Here is an 18,820-nt window from a genome sequence, read left to right as displayed (position 1 = left end):
ACATTAATGCAAAAAGCAGGTTATTAAAATACTTTCCTACCGTTGATGTGCCTACGTCTGTTTCCAGAAACTAAAAAGTCTTTTCCGTGTGATGTTATGACACTAAACTGATGTCCAAACATTTTATTCTACATTATTCAAAATGAACTCAAGCTTCCGCTGCATCCAACACTGGGCCAAGTGCAGTGAAGTACAAATAGACAATATTCAAACACTGGAGTGAAGCTTCCAAAAATGTATTGGACTGAAAAAAAGGGGGAACGTCTTCATCAGGCAAAAAATGGTTTTGCTAGTTTTAATCCAGTGTGCAGACTTTCTCTATTTTTCCCTCTGTTTCCTTTGAATCCCCTTATGTGCTCATACACTGTTTGAATCCCACGCTGCAAAGATTTACTGTGCTTGTAACACCGAAAAGGCAATTTCAGAATGCAAATACAATGAATGGATATGGCAGATAAAATTAAAAATAAAAAATTTACAATTTCAATTTGCTAAATGGACTGCTCTTCACAGTGTGTAGTGTTTTGAGAAGCTTACGTTGCCGTGAAACGTGTTTGTCTGCTACTGGGAGCAACTTGGGAGTTGAGTCTCTTGCCCAAGAGCACTTCAGCACCGCCAACCCTTCCATTAGCGGATAATCCACTCTACCACCAGAGCCACAGCCACAAATTGATATAATGATGATTTGATATAATGGACTTTTAACCTCAAAACCTACCAGCATGTATGAAATGCATGTTATGGTTGAATAAATAACCAAAATGACACCATTTACCAGAGACAGAAACTTTTGAAACTGAAAATCACCTGATTTTTAACGTTCCTCCCTGAAATATGCAATGAAAATGAAATGAAAAATACTTTATTTATCCCAGAAGGGAAATTCAATCTTGTAAAAGCTCATTTTCTCTCTTTTTTTTCTTTCTTTTTTTTTCTTTAATCAATATAACATATATTCCTTATATATATATATTCCATATATTCGTATATATGCACGTGTGACATACGGTTCTATCAGGAAAATCAAACAAATCTAACCTTAAAATTGCAGTAGTTCATCTAAATCAGTTTATTCAACATGTCTTATTGGAAAATAAGCCGTTTTCATTCACCAGATACTGTGAAAACCACAAAATTCTCCACTCCCGGCACAACCGACAAACCACCAGTGACTCAGCTGTGATCAACAATCAATTGATACAAAATTCAGGAGGTAATTTGCTGAACTGTGTATACACAGAGAAGATAACAAATTAAAAATTTAATTTGTAGTAATTGTAGTAGCAGTAAAATATCTATTGTGCATAGAGTCACCATTTTTTTCCAGCATTGGTAACACCTGTGGGCACCTGGGGAAACGGTGTGCATGTTAATTTCAGGTTTTTCACATTTTTAGAATAGAAAAAAATCAAAGAAATTCAACTTTTCTTTTTTTATTATTTATGGAATTACAGCTGCATCATACTGCTACTACCCTATACTTCTAGCCACGGTTGTGCCGTTTCCATAGAAATGCAAGATTGACATATTAAAATTGCGTCCTTGCAATTATATGCATTATATTTGCATATTAACAAGCAGATGACTACCATTAACAGGGGTGAGCTTCCTGAGAATCTTTAACCAGATACAGAGGAGGAAACACAGAAATGATTTCCCGACAGAAGCTCAGAGTTTAATTCTTTTAACTCCTTTAACTATTCCCATGTTCTTTTCATCTCAGCGTTACTTCTGTTTTCCCCTTTTTGTCTATTAGAACCACAGCGTCAATGCTCGTGTGGAGAAATCTTGCATTTACTGCCTGTTTATTCTTACTGTGGTGATGTCAGCTGATTTTTATACTAAATGTGTGTAAATGTCCTGTTTTTTTAATACTTGAAGCCATAAACTATGAGTTAAACTGCATCATACGTCTACAGAAAAACACAGTTATTTGTTCGTCGTGTCATGTCCCACCCTTCTTCCTCTGTGTGCGTTTGTGCTTCTGCCGTGTATATTTTTCTCCGCGTCAAATTGAATCTGAATTTATTTTCTCGATTCAGGCAAAATGAAACCATAGCTCAAACTTTAAACCCGCCAATCAAAGCATTAAAGCAACGAGCGCTGGATGCGAGAACAGCTATCTGGCCCACAGCTGTGCGGGTTAAGTGGTAGTTTTGAAGCACAAGCAGAGCAGTAAATGACAGCAAGCCTGAAACGGAGGGGGGGGGTCAGGGACAATATGGAACCTGGAGCAGATAATATCTGTCTGCGACTTCAACATCAAAGAGAAACACTGACATGAAAGCCTCCACTTGATGGCTGGAACGATAAATGATGGCAATAACTCGCTTTATGGTCGTTGCGCAGTAAAACAGTCATAATCTACAGTTTAATAAATCAGACAGCAGATGTCAATTCGGCCCGCACTAGTTTGCTCGGTCTCTCTCAAAGTGATGTTTGACATAATTTCCACACACTCCAAATGTAATATTCCCATGAGGCAGATTGGAATGAAACTTTAATGATCATGTCAGGAAACTTCATGTAATTAAATCAAAAGAAAAACAAGATTACCACAAAATTAACTAAAGGCCCGGAGCACAGTGTAAATGCAAGACATTTTTCCTGTGTTCAACTTGGTCATTTCTTGAAGATCCTTGTTTGTTTTTTTTTTTCCATCTTCTTTGAAAAGAATTACACAAACTTTTAAGGATAACTTCTAATCACCCACTTGAATCCTGTTATCCGCACCAACAAGCTCCCACTCGTTCGCAAATCACCGCCGAAAAACCATCAGCCTAATAAATCCATTCTCCATCAGCAACAGTGGCATTTGGGCGAACCTCCTCTCCTAAACACTCATATAAATTCATAATCATGACTCCAATTTCTGGGCCGCCGGGGGAGGCCGAGATGAGCGTTCATTACGGCCGATGGATGGGAGGGAGGGATGGGAGCGTCTGGCTGTTAACGGCCTGGTGTTGACATCCCCTCTCACCTGAATTATCATTAATGGCAAAGGGGCCAAAGCCCTGATTAACATGGATGAGCTTCTGTCCACATAGAAAAAAAGCCCCCTCCACGCTTTCTTTTTCCTCACACACAAATACATTATTTCACCGCTCTGACATACGTGCCTTTGAGGAATACACTTAACTACAGAGCCAATGTCCAACATGTGGGACCAATAGTCCTCAGAGGTCGGAGGTCGCTGGGTGATGTGGAGATGTGGATCATCTGGGAGGCTGAAGCATCAATCAGACGCCATCTTATGTTTCAGTGACTTTTTGAAAGGCGATATAAGTCCGCTTACAGATCGGTGTTTGAAACAAAGCTCGGTATTAAGGAGTGATTTCAGTTGATTAAACAAAGTGAAATGTTTTTACTTTTTGTACCGGTTTTCAGATGTTACATGTGAACAAATCAACAGCACAGCCAACAGCCAAGTGCCTCCTTCTGAGTGGTTGTCATATGGCTGTCTAATCCCATATTGGACAGCTCAAGCATACTTCCAGTCAACAGTGTAATCCCCGTTTTGAACCACTGCTCGAGGTGTGTTAAACTACAGGTAACCATAGAAACGCCGCCTCTGCTTCAATCTATGTCACCAGATTAACTCGGCCCCAGACATCTGAACCATCGGCCCCCCCTCCGGCGTGTAGCCGCTTCGTTAAGCAGCTCGAACGTTGTGACGGATGTTTCAGCCAGGTGGAGAACCAGTTGACCAATCACAGCTTAGCAGGTGAGGATTAAGAAAAAAGGGAATTTCACCGACATAGCTAGACGGCTAGCTACATTCATGAAAATTACAACGCAGGAAATGGATGAGATAAACACAGCCAAAGCCAAAAACAACTCTGAAAACTCTTCTAGTTATTATCTAAGTCATTAAATATTACTGAGCCACAATTAAAGCTAAACCGTGGAAAAGACATTGTTATTAACAATACATCTTCACTTCAGGACTGTGTGGGTGTAGTTTGACAGCATTCAACTGCCCTCTCAGGACAGCAGTTGCTACAGCTGAGCGGGTCAGCAAAAGTAATAGACCTTCCTATTTCATCCAGCAGCGCCAAGAGAAAACTAACTTTCATATCCAACAGGGCACATATAAGGTCATTTCGTGGCACTTCTGTGTTTTGTTATATTAATTTCATATGCCAATAAGATTTTTTTTTCATTTTCATGTGATGTTCTTCAGAACATGTTGATTCTCTTTCATTACCTGAGAAACAAACAGGTCTATATCTGCCATATAAATTACAGCCACTTGCACAAAGACATTTATTGAGTTTGACTTCTAAATGAAAAAATAAATAAAGATTTTATCATGTCACACTGTAATCTTTATAAACAATGTCGAATGTAGTCCACTATGACTGTAAGTAATGTTTATGGCCACTAAAAGCTGATTGTCTCACAACATCAGCATCAATCACATTAACGTCTGGAATATTTTAGTAAGCAGACAGTGGGGTCTTGAAGTCATTGTGTTGGATGCCTTCAGAAATAAACAGATGTAAAAACCTGAGCGACACAAGCCAAATGATTACAGCCTGATGACAGAGAATCCCTGAACATTAGCACTTTTGGGATGCTCTTAAGGACAGAGGTTAGAGGAGGGACAAACCGCTAACTAGCAGCAGGGTGGCAGCTGACAGGACTGAGGGGTCTGAAAATGCATTTTTATTGTTTTTTTTGTATGTGTCTTAACAACTTGTAAATAAAATCTGGACAATATGAAGACACCAATAGTTGTTAAGCACATACGTTGTACAATCCTGCCCCCGTACTGCTTTCAGATGAGCCACTCGGAGTGAGCAGCTGCCTTGCAATCTACCAGGTTTCTTTACTTTCTAGAGCTGCTCCTGTTCTCTAAACTCTCTAAACTCTCAAATCTCCCTGCCAGGAGCAAAAGCACACCAAATGTTCTGCTGTTGGCTGCAAGAGTGAACACAAGAGTCTTCATGCACTCCCCGCATCGAAGGAACTGAGGATATTACTTTAATTACTGATGGCAGTGTCATCACAACAACAGGAAAATCCTTAGTTATAGCACAATGTAGAGCTAATAAGGCTAACATTACCCATTAGCTTTACAGGTCAGAGCTCTGTGGAAATTGTGAAGCTGACAGACATTCAGAGACGGTGAAATCTTTAACACCAATTTGAAACCAATAAACAAGGAGTGGATGTGTTCCTGTGTTCTCATGTCACCTGTTGTGCTTCAGTGCAACCTAAACTCTGTCTGTGTTCACATCTGTTTGCTTCTCTCCTGCTCCCTGTGCTCATATATAATGTATTTTAATACAGCCGAATTTCCAATAAATCTGCTCTCATTTACATATTTTCTGTTGTCTGACAGTGAAACGAGTACGAAACAGTGACTGAAACGCAGCCAATTAGGGCTACACGTTAAACAGCAGTCATTTCAGAGCCATTTCCAAGCTGCTGCTGCTATGCACCGCTAAATTACTGATTTCATAATTGCAAAAACTCACTATACACATGAGTGTAGAACAACGGCTGTGCTGTGATATTAGCGATATGTGCTCTCTTACGTCTATGTCAGCCGTCATAAAGTAAAACTATTTAGCAGTATTAAAAGCTACAGACACTAAATCAGCCAATTTAGAATGAGGCTAAAAAAAGGATTTATACAGTCACGATAAAACGAACCATCTTTGCGGTATTTTGAGCGAGAAAAAAAATAATGAAAGACACATTCTGGGAACATGTGAGACTTTGATTAATTTGCTGAAAAGGGGCACAATGTGGGACCTTTAAGTCTGCAGCACATCGTAGTGAATTCTCTTGCGATGTTCGACACTCGATCGCGGCAAAGTTTCCTTTGCACCACAGAAAACGAAATCCAAAAAAAAAAAAAAAACGCATTTTGTGACTGAATCGGTAGATGTTACGGATGAATGAAAAATAACACATTGACAGGTTCTCAAAAGAGACGCATAATGAGAGGGGGTGACGAGAGAAAGAAAAGGAAACAGAGAACGAAAGGGGAAAGGAAAGGGGGAGAGAAATATATGATGTGTACACCAGCTCAATGAAAGCAAACAGCTAAATTAGTCATGGAAGGGATGCAAATTTGCTTCCCCTGAGTGTTGCATGGTAGAATTACCCTGAGAGAAGCAGAGGGTGAATCACGCCAACCCCCGGCACCATGTGATTTATTAGCAAACATCCAATTCAATAAGAAAGTGCTTAACATTCAAAAAGCTGTGAAAGTCTCATAAGGTGGCATTAACTATATGATATTACCATTTCTACTGGCAGGGGGAAGGCAAGACAAGAGACGGTGGAAAAACAAACACACCCACTTTTCCAGAATGATCTTGGTGTGACGAGCCAAGTGGGACTGTGACAGACTGAAAACTCACTTGGCCTTTTCCACGCACGCATGCTACTACTCATTAACATAGACAACGAGGTTCATTAATTGACACTCCAGCCCAAAGAGCCTCTCTCCACTTTGAAAAGGGCATGGAGAGAGAGGAAAGAGAGGGAGAGGAGGGAGAGAGACACTGAAAAACAAGAGTGGGGAGAGGGAGAGAGTTGGGTGCAACATAAGCAAAATGAGATTGCTGTTGCACTCCTGCCTAGAAATTAAAGTTTAAGTGGTGCTGGGTATCCGGCGCACTTACGTTTTCTGAGTAGAACTGCAAAACAGCTATTGCAGGTCGCAAAGAAATATTTCAACCTCTACAGCGTGAGATATAATCTTTTCATGGAGGTATTTTAAGCAACCAAAAAAAGCTATTTTCTCTCCGCTGGTATTGTGAATGTTTACCAAAGGATTCCCGGGCAAGAAGAAGTCCTTTGACGAAAGTTTGATCCATCAGAAAAATCTGCATTTTTCTTTCTCCCAAGATTCTATATCATTGCACAAACTTTTTCAATGCAGGTACCCAGTGTGCCTTGCAAATTCTAAAACACCTTGTTTTTTCACGGACAGAATGAGACAAAACCAGTTTCTTAATCGACAGTCCCTAAAAACATCCTTCCTTTGGGATTATAGACCAAAAACTATGAGCGGTTAGAGTCGGTGACTGGTCAACAGAGGGCATCGTGGCCGTTTCAACTTGTGTCCTTCACACACACTTGCTCACTAATTTAAAAAAAGACAGAAATGAAAACAGACAGTTGGAAAACATGTGAGAGCAGAGACTTAAAAAGAACAAAGAGAGAGCACTTTTCTAAGAAATTTCTAGTGGATTTCTGGGAATGATTCTGAAGGATTGAACCTGAAAAATTGAGTGTTGCTACTGTTTGTGGGACAGAAATGTCTATTAAGCAGCACTATGATCCAAAAGAAACACTCCAATATCACTGACAGCAATATATTCACCAAATCCCTTACATGAGGGGCCTCAATGATCAAGCAAACTAGTCAGAAGACCCTCCTGCTCCTAAACCATAGACTGTATAAAAGATGGACGTAGCAACCGGCCCTGAAAAATGAAGCCAACCCAGAAGTGTCAAAAACCTGCAATATCCCTACGTCCACTAGCTGCTGGCTCCAAAAAGCCCTGGCTCCCATAGACTGGAATTGGAAAAGAAGTGATCACAGATCATGAAAGGTTCAGGATTTTTTGCTTATTAGTTTTCATGGTCAAATCCAGAGATCAGGTGGCCAATCTGAAAATAAATCAATACTGAATTTTTAAAAAATCGTCGTGCGGATCAAGGGGCGTGGCTGGCTTGATTGACAGTCGGCAGCGACCATACAGATGAAGCGAGCAGAAGGTGGTAAATGAGGGCGGGCAGAGAGGGCCCGCCTCTCAATCCGTCTGACCAATCGCTGCTCCTATGGCTCCGCCCCCCTCCGACGATTTTTGCGTCACTGGCTCCAAAAATCCAAGATGTCAACCAGGAAGTAGCGAAACCCTGGCTTCATGTTCTCAGTGCAGAAACCAACGGGTGACGTCACGGTAGCTACGTCCATCTTTTATACAGTCTGTGTCCTAAACCTGACCCAAAAAGCAATTTTCACTGTGGTAATTTACAGTTTTAAGAGTTGCTATATAGTGAAGACTGATACAAACCTACCCTCTGTAACAGCTTCATAATCTGCAATACTACCTATGTTGTGTACCGACTTGAATGCTTTTGTTGGTGTTTCTCTGTAGGCTTCACTAAAAGGAGACTTTGGGACTGAGAGGCCAAATATAGGTGTGCTGTTTGTACAACTTGGGAGTGATTCAACACTAAAGAGCGTCAGGTATTGAAGTTATTTACTTTGATGCCAGGGGTGAGTGTAAAAAGCCATTTGGCATTTTGGGGGGGAGATTTTTAGTCTCCTAGAGTTGATATTTCTAAAAGCGTTTCCCTTTCAAAGTTCCCTTCAGTATGCTATATAAAGATGCAATATATTGATACTGCTGTTGCTTGAGTGCATCTGTGCAATCTGTATTTATGTTTTTTTTTCTGACTGACAAATGTTAATCTACAGTACCTATAAAAAGTCTTCACCTCCTGTGGAAGTTTCCCCCTTTAACTACTTTTCAGCGTAGAATCTGGTTCATTTAATCTGACTTTGATGATGAGAATCTCCAAAAAGTGAAAAGACATTTCTACAAAGTAATGTCAAATAATGTCAAACTTGAAATAAACTGTTGCATAAGATTTAACCCTCTTCAAGTCAGTAGCAGATGCTTCCTCTATACTTTACTGCATTCATTTTACCCTCCACCTTGACAACATGATGGTGCCGCCACCATGCTTCACGGTGGGGATGGTGAGTTTGTGACGATGTGTAGGTGTTCGATAAACATAGCAACAAGCTCAGTCTTGATTTCACCATGCTAAAGAACAGTCTTACAGCTGACTTCTACTACTTTCCCTCTGGCAAACTCAACAGCTGCTGTCTCTTTGCCATCCTCCTGTAAAGCTTTGACTGGTTGTCGTATGCACAGTATCGCCGATCTTAGCCAATGAAACTCATTACTTCTTGAGAGACAATTCAATGTTGGAAAAACAATAAAAGTAGAAAACTAAATGCATAATTAGTGCATAATTTATAGGCACTCTATGCTCATCTGAGAGATCATAAAATAGGCTTCAACGAAATAACAGACGGATGATGCAGAAGTGCCACGTGGCATATTTAAAGGCGTCATTTTGAAATAACAGCTCTGAAGGGAAGATGCTTCGTTTTGTTAGTTGCCTGTTGCCTCAACTCCTCATGTCTCTTCCTCACCTCCTCGACTCACATCACTGGTGGGAGGGAATAAGATGAAAGGAGAGGAGTCAAGGAAAGGAATCAAGGATTTACAGACTGAGAAATGAGAAGGCGCAAGCTGTGTGTTTTTTAATGTGCGAGGACCTGGATCTTTTTTAATGTAATTTTTAGGGGGTTGTAATTCTTTCTTCCCTCTTTATGGCAAATTCTTGTTTTATTTTACTTCTTTAACAAAAATCAAAGTACATATGTTGTAGTTCATTCCGTTATCAGACCTACTGGTCAAATTGTTTCATATATGGTGCCAATCTAAAAAGGAATTTCTCACAGTTCTTGCTTTAGTTCCTGTTTCACTCTCCACTGTTTCCTCCTGCATGGGACATTTATCAAATATTTCATTTTAATCGCTTTTTAATCATTATATCATTACTGTGTTCCAGCTGGATTAATTCGGAGGTCTGAGGCTGAAGAATCAGTATTTCTCACTCCAACAGTGAAAACAGAATAATCCTTGAAAGAGACATTAGAGAATGATTAGCAAATCTCTGGAGTGCATCAAAAAAGGGCACTGTTGGTTTGATTGATTTACTAATTGTGCGAATGTGTATGTGCCACCTACGGCGTGTGTGCGTGCGATTCTGTGTTTGCAATGGCTCAGTGGGGTGGGTAGAAATTGATTGAAAGCAGAAAGTGGTTCTCACATTTCAAAGTCAAATTACTAAATGAAGGGGGAAAGGATGGAGTCATTAGGAAATTCTCACCTTCCTGACAAGATGTTAAATACATTAATAGAAGAATGTAATTGTCTGCGTCTCTCTCTGTCGAGGAGATGTGAACACAACAAGGCGAATTGAAAAGGAAATCCAGAAACATCTGATGACTCACATCTCATGGTGTGTTTTGCAATCGATTATATACCAGACATGGCCGATGACGTCACCTGAGATTAACAGTGACTTCAGCAACACTTGCAGATGCTTCAGTTATCACGATAAAGCAAAGAGTAATACTTGCAGTGTGCTGATACAGCAGTGCTCTTTAATCCTCTAGTTGATTTTAAAGTAATATCTAATGCAATGCAAATATCTGCACCATCTTGGGCCTAGAGCACATCTTGTTGTTGGATTCTTTGAATCAAGTTGAACCAAAATGCCCATATCTGTTGTGTAACTGTTGTGCGGGTTCCCCACACCTGGACTTCTCTCCTCTCTGGGCTTCTCTCCTCTCCTCTTTATATATATACATATGTGTGTGTATGCATGTATATGTTTCTATAGTTGCCTATCACCATTACATATGACTAACTCTGTGGCTCCCCCCGAGGTTCTCCTGCGCCTGCTCTCTCTGTGGATGTCTCTGGATCTGGAGCTCCTGAATTACAGCCGCTGGCTTCACCTTCTGCATCCTGCTCCCCCCCCATGATGCCTCCTGTTACAAAAGGACAATAACTTCTAATAACTTGTTTAACTGTAAACTAAATGTTATAATTCATCCTACATCCACCCAACCGGTGGAGGCAGATGGCCGTCCCTCCCTGAGCCTGGTTCTGTCGGAGGTTTTTTTTCCCCTGTGGGGGTTTTCGGTTCCTTCCCACTGTTGCAGACTGCTGAAGCTTATAGGGAATCCAGATGTTTTGGATTGTTGGGTGTTTCTGTCTCTGCCCTTGTGAAGAGCTATGAGATGACTTGTTGTTGTAAATATACGCTATACAAATAAAATTGAATTGAATTGCAATATGGCTCCACTGCTGAAATAACTGATGAGGTCAAAATGCTGCATTTTGCTCTGTATTTATTTCACTACGAGGGCATCTGAGCCACATGCAGCCAAATATTTATAACATTATGCTTTTGGGGTTGTTTCTGAATTTTAAATTGATCACATTTTACACACAAAGGCAGATAAAGTTGATAAAACCGAGTATTTGCTGACTGAGACTGCTGTCTTCGTGACAAAAAAAATATCAAACACATGGAAATTGAGTATTTAAATGTGAACTGTAGTCCCCTACTGTATATGCATATTTATTGCCAGTATACACTGAATGACTCAGACTAATTTTAAACTAATTACTTCCCTAATTCCCCTAAACTTGGCAACATCCCTGAACTCAGCATATTTTTTTCATCACGCAGGGAGTCGACTCATTAATTGCAGGACGGGGAATGTGCTTTGCTGCTTTGTAGTCATCACAAATTGATGTAGAAGGTGCAGCTGTAAACAAGAGGGTTGCCTGTAAAACTAATACTTCTACTTGAACCGCTCTTGCTTCTGGCTTTTAAGCTTGTTTTTTTTTTTTTTTCTCAGTGATCTTCTGAATTGTTGGCTGAGAGGAATTGTTTTAACACCCAAAAATGCACATGAAACCAATGCAGAAACGTTTTGTTGTATCAGTCAGCTACGTACAAATCTGAGCTCTTAGATGCTGATGGAGAGCTCGACCAAGACATCAGGATTCGACTTCTTCAATGGCTTCCACGGTCGAAGAAAGACAAGCGATCCCTTCCAAATGATTTCACATGTTAATTGGTACGATTATGCTACTTGTTAAAGTCATGCCAGGAGATCTATTTTTACTTTACATCTATCAAACAGAGCCCGAGTCATTACCATAGGAACAAGAAGAACGTGCTCAGTATCTGCAGTTAAGCCCAAAAATATTCATACCCACGCCAATTTGATCTTATAGTGAAGTTGTTTTTGACCGATCGGTTTCTTCTGGCTGCAAATGGCATAAATAAAAGATATAGTTGGACATTGTGTTGGAGATCTTTTTTTTTTTTTACTAAAAATGCCATGTAATTATGAAAGTGTCAGAACTCTCTACGACAATGCAGCTTCTATATCATTTGAAATGGTTCTGGTAGTTTTGTACCATGTTCTGTGCTTTCTAATGTGCTATATATTGAGAGCAGCTGACACAGTGGTCCTCTAGTCAGTAACTAGAAATGTTCAAGTCATGTCTAACACAAAATCGCTTCTATTAGAGTCAATCAGTGAAGGACAGCCGCTGCTCACAAGATGGGAAAATGCGATAAAATAATATCCAAGTGTCTTTAAGCACAAGTGCAAGGAGTTCAAAACCGGGAAAAATCTCAAACTGGTGGTGGGAAAGCCAAACGTGACCTCTGCAATGGCAAGAAAGGTAGTTCAAGAGGCCAAGAAGAATTCAAGGTTCACCACAAGCCCATTATGATTAATCTGAGCAGTTCTGGTACCAACATCTTAAGCAGACATTAAAGCAGACACTGCACAAGGTGTTCAGGGCGGTTTTCCAAGACAGGTACACAAAAACATGCCTAGCATTTTCAAAAACTCACCGAGACCCAAAAAAAAGGAAGCTCTATCCTTGGATAGGATTAAAATTAAACTGTGTGGACATAGGGATGCAGCTTTGTTTTGGCGTAAGAAAGAAGAAGCATTCAACCTCAAGAACACCAACCCCATGGCCAAGCATGCTGAAGGGATTGAAATGCTTTTACCCAATGGGCCAAGTTACTTTGCCAAAGCAAAACCACATGAAGAGAAAGGAAGACTACATTCTGGAGGAAAACATCAGGAAATCTGCAGAAAAACCTGGCCTTGAGCATCATTGGAGCTTTCAATAAGAAGAAACAACATCTGAGGAGTCCAGCCAGAGTCCAGATCTAAATCCTGTTGAGAAGCTGTGGAAGAAACTCAAGACCTAGTTGATTGCAAGGAGGAATTCCAGCCTCAAAGATCTGAAAATCCCAGTGGAGACATGCAAAAAGCTTATGAACACTGCTAAGAACATTTTGATTGTGGTGGTGGCAAATAAAGGCTTTGCTATTGACCAACATGAAAGGATAGGAACAGTTATGGACATGGCATTTTTAGCAAAAATCATAGAAATAAGTCAAATTTACCATTAACAACACAATGTCTTGTTGTCTTGTGTCACTTGTTTATGTCATTTCCAGCCAGATTAAATCTATTCACCAAATCCTTTGTCTGATCTCAATATAATGTGTCTCCCAAAAAATTAATCTCCACAGTGTGGATACATTAGCGACCTACTAATCCTACTGAGAACGAACACCTCATCTCTGTAGAACTTCTGCTCAGTCACTTGTAAAACTGAGCGCAGTCAAAAATGACCCTGTCTACCCAGCTGAAAACGGCTAAAAGCAAAGACAGTTGAGCATCTGGTGACAAAAAAGAAAAAACAGACGTGAATATCTTTATCAGGACACAGAGGACCAAATCACGTCTGAATATATTTGGACTGGCGCTTGACAGGTGGTGAGAAGGAACACTCCAATTTCCCCACACAGGTGAAAGTTTGCTTCTCTCATGCATTTTGACTTGCAAAATTGGCAGCTGTTTCATCTCAGGGTGAGACTTTCTTGGATTCGTAGATAATGCTGAACACTCCAGTAAGGAGGCAATTTGCTCATTATTTCTATGGATGTGATAGAAAACCATGTGGTTCACTGCGAGCTGAAAAGGAAAACACATTATCACACAGAGAAACACATTAAACAGAGCAGTACAAAGCTATGCAGCGGAAGATGAGGGTCCACGCAGGCAAACCGCGGCATTCGCCGAGTTTTGCAATCGAAATGAGCAACCCGAAACAATTTTCAAGCCATGATTGCAGAAAAAGAACACATATTTGAGACTCAATATTTGTGCAGTTGGAAATGAAAAACATTGAAATAGGGGTTATTATGCATTAGAAAGGCAATTCAGATGCTCTGATAGCCAACTTTAGCGACTATTTGTGATGGAACCAATATTGCAAAATGATTTTAATTCATGTATAAGATCAAAAACAGGAACAATAAACATATATAATTACATTTTTCTTGCTTTAACATGCATCAGAAGAGAGAACACGTTCTGGTGAAGAAGAATACAATTAATTTCCATTCATATGTTCATGTATAATGCTATCAATTAAGGAATCTCCTGCTTTATCTTCAACTCTTACATAGCTAAACATTTCCAAGGCAAAAGGACGGCACTGGGGGATGATTACATTTTTAAAAACTATAATGTCACTTATCTGTCTGCAGTAAAAACCAAACTTCAGTTGATCCTTCATCAGCATACGCTAGGTAGTCTTGCATATTCAGCTACATTGACTTTCTGCTGTATTATGCAGTGATAATGAGATATTAGGCCATATCTCATTAAGATAAAGGGAGAAAAATGTCTCTTGGGGTCAGAGGGTAATCCCTGGTTATTGTGTCCTGGCCACAGTGCCAGGCAATTAAGCACAAGAAAATGAGGACCTATGGAGCACTGTGAGCTTATTAAAACCCTGAGTTTAGTCATAAGGGACAATATGGATAATATGGATCTTTTAACAGAAATAAAAGTACAAAATTTTGTGTGATTTTTTTTGTATTTATTTTTAGCTCCAGTGAAATGTTTGCAAGTTGTTTTTCCATCCTGAATGAAAAACCAGACGAAGAATCTTAAGAAAGTATAAAACTGTGTAATCTCCAGCCTTCGGGTATATATAATGATTGCATGGAGAGGAAAAAACAGAAACTAACTTTGCAGTGAAGCCAATTCCCTCACACATACACATACGAAACAAACGACCCAACCTCGTGCCACGACTGAACAACCAACCTGACGCTCGCCAGCAGCCGTCCTCAACAACCGACCAATTATGATGTATTATGAGCGGTTCTTGGCTATCAGAGAAGCCAGCAGATCTGCCCTGTCTCGATGAGTCGCAACATTTCCAGGCACACACGGGCTATTGATTAGAGCGGCTCAACTCGCAGCCTGCAGTCTATCAGCGCTCGGGGACCGGTAATCAATTCTCTAATGCCATTTGAGCCTATTCACTGCAGCTATGATCCACTCGTCACTGAGCAGATACCCACCGACATGTGTGGACACGGCCCCGACCAGGCGCACATCACATATAACCCAGATGGCCACCGTAAAAGCAGGGGACAACTCCTAAATATTAACTTACCAAGTGTAGCAGTGATAGGGCACTGTCATCTAATGGCATTATCAAAATGAGTGCAGCTCTCCTGAGGCAGACTCTGGTTCCTGATTACCTAGCAGTGGTGCACCCTGTCCGTGGCCAAATCTGATCAGCATAGCACCAGACGTAGGGACGGCCAGTCAGGAACTCGGCCCGAAGGCCCCTTATCTCTACCGACAGGCCATTGGTTCTTTATGGGCAATGATGTCCTCCTAGGAATTAATCTGATTGGGGTCTGGTGGATGATTATGTTGTAGTAAAACTGCTGAAAGGAAAGGTGGGGTCCAAACTTCCTTTCTAAACTACTCGGATCAGATGGAATTACGTCGTGAGACCTCGTTCAGAGCAGGCAGAGGCCGCGACGGAGGCTCTGAATGTTTGCTTGAGGCGGACCATCTGCTGAAATTGACTAGATTATGAATATTGTCCCAAAGACACTTTATAGTAAAAGATAACTTTGACACCGAAACACTAAAACCATCCTGCCTCAGTTCGAGTTTGGATTATTCCATCTCAAATCATCATCAGCTTCCTGCTCGACCAGCTCTGATCTGCTTAAAACTTTTTTTAATCATAGTATCGATGAAATTTTAGCTCGATAAATCAACTATTATTGTTTTCTCCTCACAGTTTGCCAATGATATCAACATCCAATCCCCTCTTCCAAATACCAGAAATACAGAGACGCTTTCTTTCACCAGTAAACACACAAAGCTCCATAAAACAGTCCACAAGTGTGCAGCACTTACTTTGGTGTCTGCGTGTCCTCCAAGCGGTTCCCCAGCTGGAACTCGTGGGATTTGCTGCGGTGCAGTGCGGTGAAGCCCGGCAGCAGGTGGATGAGCTTGCGGCTCGGCGGAGGCGGCGTTCCCGGGGCCTTCACTTTGTTTCTTCGCCTCATGGGGGGAGTGCCGGGCGGGGTCATGGTGTTGACCACCAAGGGAGTCCGAGGAGGCGTGTGGCCAAAATGCCTCTGGCGGGGTGACGGGGGCAGGGAGCGGTGACCAGAGTCTAGGGGAGGGAAGAGGCCGGTGGAGGGGCTGTCGACGGTGAGCCGATCGGCGTACAAAGGGGGAGCCAGGGCCTGGGGGCTGTGGCACATGTGCTGGTTGTACTTGGACTGGACTTTGGGGCTTTGGGAGAGCTGGAAACGAATCCACTGACTGGCCTCTGGCTGGCACACCGGAGTGTTTTCTTTTCCAGATTCAGAGGTGGGCCACTGGATGGACCAGTCCTGTTTCGCCTGGCTCCCTGTTGAAGAGCACAGAAGTGGAGACAGCAGAACACCTGGTTGTAACATACAGTACAAAATGAATGCTTTAGGGGCTCAAACAAACTACAAATCAGCATACTGTCTTTGGTATCCGTGGTGGTATCCAGCCATGCAAGTGCTTTCAGTTTAATTTGCCCAGGTCTCTACCTCCACCTGTTACGCCGTGTAAATAAATGGAATTTAATGGTTCTCACAGCTTTTAAAAATGACCTTTAAAAAAGGAAAGAGCAACATCTCCAGAAACAATGTCATGGTGACTCTACAGACCTCTTAATGTTCGGTAGAACAGCTTTATAAAGGAGAGTAATTCGCTTTGAAAACTGTTGAAGCTGTGCTATTATGACAAAAAAAAATATCTGAATTTGAATTTAAAATATTTTGTCAGCACAGGAGAGCGCCTTTATTGTAGAAACCTACAACTAAAACTGCCTGCATGTCAGGATACCACCCAGGTGAAGCAAAAAAAAATAACATAAAATGCATGTCTTCATAATTTGGGTGAATATTTGTGCGTAATATGGTGTATCAAGTTTAACTAAATTAGTTCCTGCTGTGCATTTAATATTAAAACACCCATTAGCGTTATTTCTTGATTGCAGCAGTAAGTAATCCTGGAAGCAGGCAGACATTTACAGCAAGCTAATGTGTTCAATTTAGGTAATGAAGAATTAACTTTGCCGTTATCTGATGTGAACATATTAGTAGTGCGGTGGTGTTCAAATATGCTAATGTAGAGCAGATTAAGCATCGGTGGATGAAGCAGGAGAATGAGAGAAATGGACGAGCGCGCGAAAACACAACAGGGCAAAAAGCTGCATGAGTCATAACACAAGCCAACTTTTACTGGAACTAAACTTTCAGTCGAATGAGAAAGACGGAACAAAAAAGAAAAAGAAAAAAAAACTTGAAAGCGAGCAGCCGAAATGAGTGTTTTTGAGCTCGGATGACAATACTTTACCTCCGTTACTGTGCAATTTATCCTCCTCAAGTTGTTCTTCAGAAAGAAAGAAAAAAAAAAAAGAATGTGTTTATTGATCTGGAAGAGAAACAGCTGAAATGCTTGTCTTTCCATCTGCAGTTATGCATAGCCAAAAGGGCCGTGCAGCACAACAAAGCATAATGTCGGCAGAATTGATCCCGATTACACATAAGCAGATGCAGCGTCTCATGCATGGCCAAGCGTGGCCAATATTGACCTCGCCGTCTTCAAAAACTGCAATTGACCGCCGACCGCCACGATTAATGCAAATTCCTGTCGACGTCTTTCTTTTTTTTTTTGTTCTGTGTCATTATTTTTCTTCCCTTTGACATTGTCTCCAAGGAGCTACGGGCATCAAAAAACACAAACTTCAAACACAATATCAACACCAGCAAACATCAAATGAACCACGGGAAATATGTGCCATAAAAGGTCCCAGTTGAATAGAAAAACTTAGGGGGGGGGTTTAAAAAAAAAAAAAAAGCCAGCAGCCTTTTCTATTCTGTAATGTTGTGAAGAAAAAGGCCGCGAGGAACGACGAGTTGTGTGAAGAGACAGCTGCAAAAGACACAAGGGACACAATATATATCCAGGGTCTCGTTTTCTTTTTTTAAATACTTTTAGCTGTCTTGAGGAAGGAGGGGGTTCTTAAATTTCTTTTAAACAAAGTGAGTGTTGAGACTGCAGGTTTTCATATTCCTGGGGTCATGTTTAGTGCCTCTGAAAGAAAAAAACATTTTGTTTTGGCAGAAATCAGCATGTAGTTTACAAACTGCAACTGAGAAGTTTTAATAGTTGCTTATTCAAAAAGCAAATGAATGCAGTTCTGAGTAATTCACAGAAAACATTTGAAGTAAAGTTACACAGAACAAAGTTTTGTCACATGTTTGTGGTGCTTTTTAATCGCAAATTAGGAGGACTTTGGGATCAAGTCCAGCTCATTCCAGCACATAGACTGCATAGACGCTCAACTGTCTGACCCTCGAGAAATTCTGAACATTTTTTTGCTCCAATCACTGCGGGTTCATTTTTCACTGCATGTAAAGTCCTGCATCTCGATGGAAGTAGAAAGAACTCACAAATGTCTTATGTGCAGCAGCTATAGCACCATTGTGATGCCATAAACCATAACATCAACATGAATCAACATATTGTTCAAACTCCCACAGGTGTTAATTAAAAAAACAGCTGCTACACATAGTATAGATATTTCATTGTTTACATTTTTAATTTGTTTCTCTGCTTGCCTCATATTGGCTAATGACATGTCACTAATGTCTTGCTGCTACAGATCTGTTTTTTTTTTTTTTCTTTTCACACAATCTGGTTGCTGAAAATGGTTATTGTTTTTACATATTTAATGAGACATAGAATAAAGTAATTTCCATGAAATGTATATGCATGTCTCCTTCAGCC

The 18,820-nt window shown here is 40.7% G+C and overlaps 1 protein-coding gene across 1 annotated transcript in view; it reads right to left on the bottom strand.

The window, feature by feature from the left end:
* LOC103374178 (kinase suppressor of Ras 2-like) overlaps positions 1-17,419 on the bottom strand; it is a gene marked incomplete at both ends in the record, with an annotated part of 63,824 nt that extends 46,405 nt beyond the window's left edge. The window contains 2 exons of the mRNA XM_008304218.1: positions 15,902-16,403; positions 17,384-17,419. Of these exons, the coding sequence (XP_008302440.1) occupies positions 15,902-16,403; positions 17,384-17,419 (538 nt within the window). The remainder of the gene's footprint in view (positions 1-15,901; positions 16,404-17,383) is intronic.
* Positions 17,420-18,820: the final 1,401 nt, after the last annotated feature.

Source organism: Stegastes partitus, unplaced genomic scaffold (assembly GCF_000690725.1).
Source record: "Stegastes partitus isolate 25-593 unplaced genomic scaffold, Stegastes_partitus-1.0.2 Scaffold2170, whole genome shotgun sequence".
Classification (NCBI taxonomy): Eukaryota; Metazoa; Chordata; class Actinopteri; family Pomacentridae; genus Stegastes; species Stegastes partitus.
This window is presented reverse-complemented; position numbering and strand designations above follow the sequence as displayed.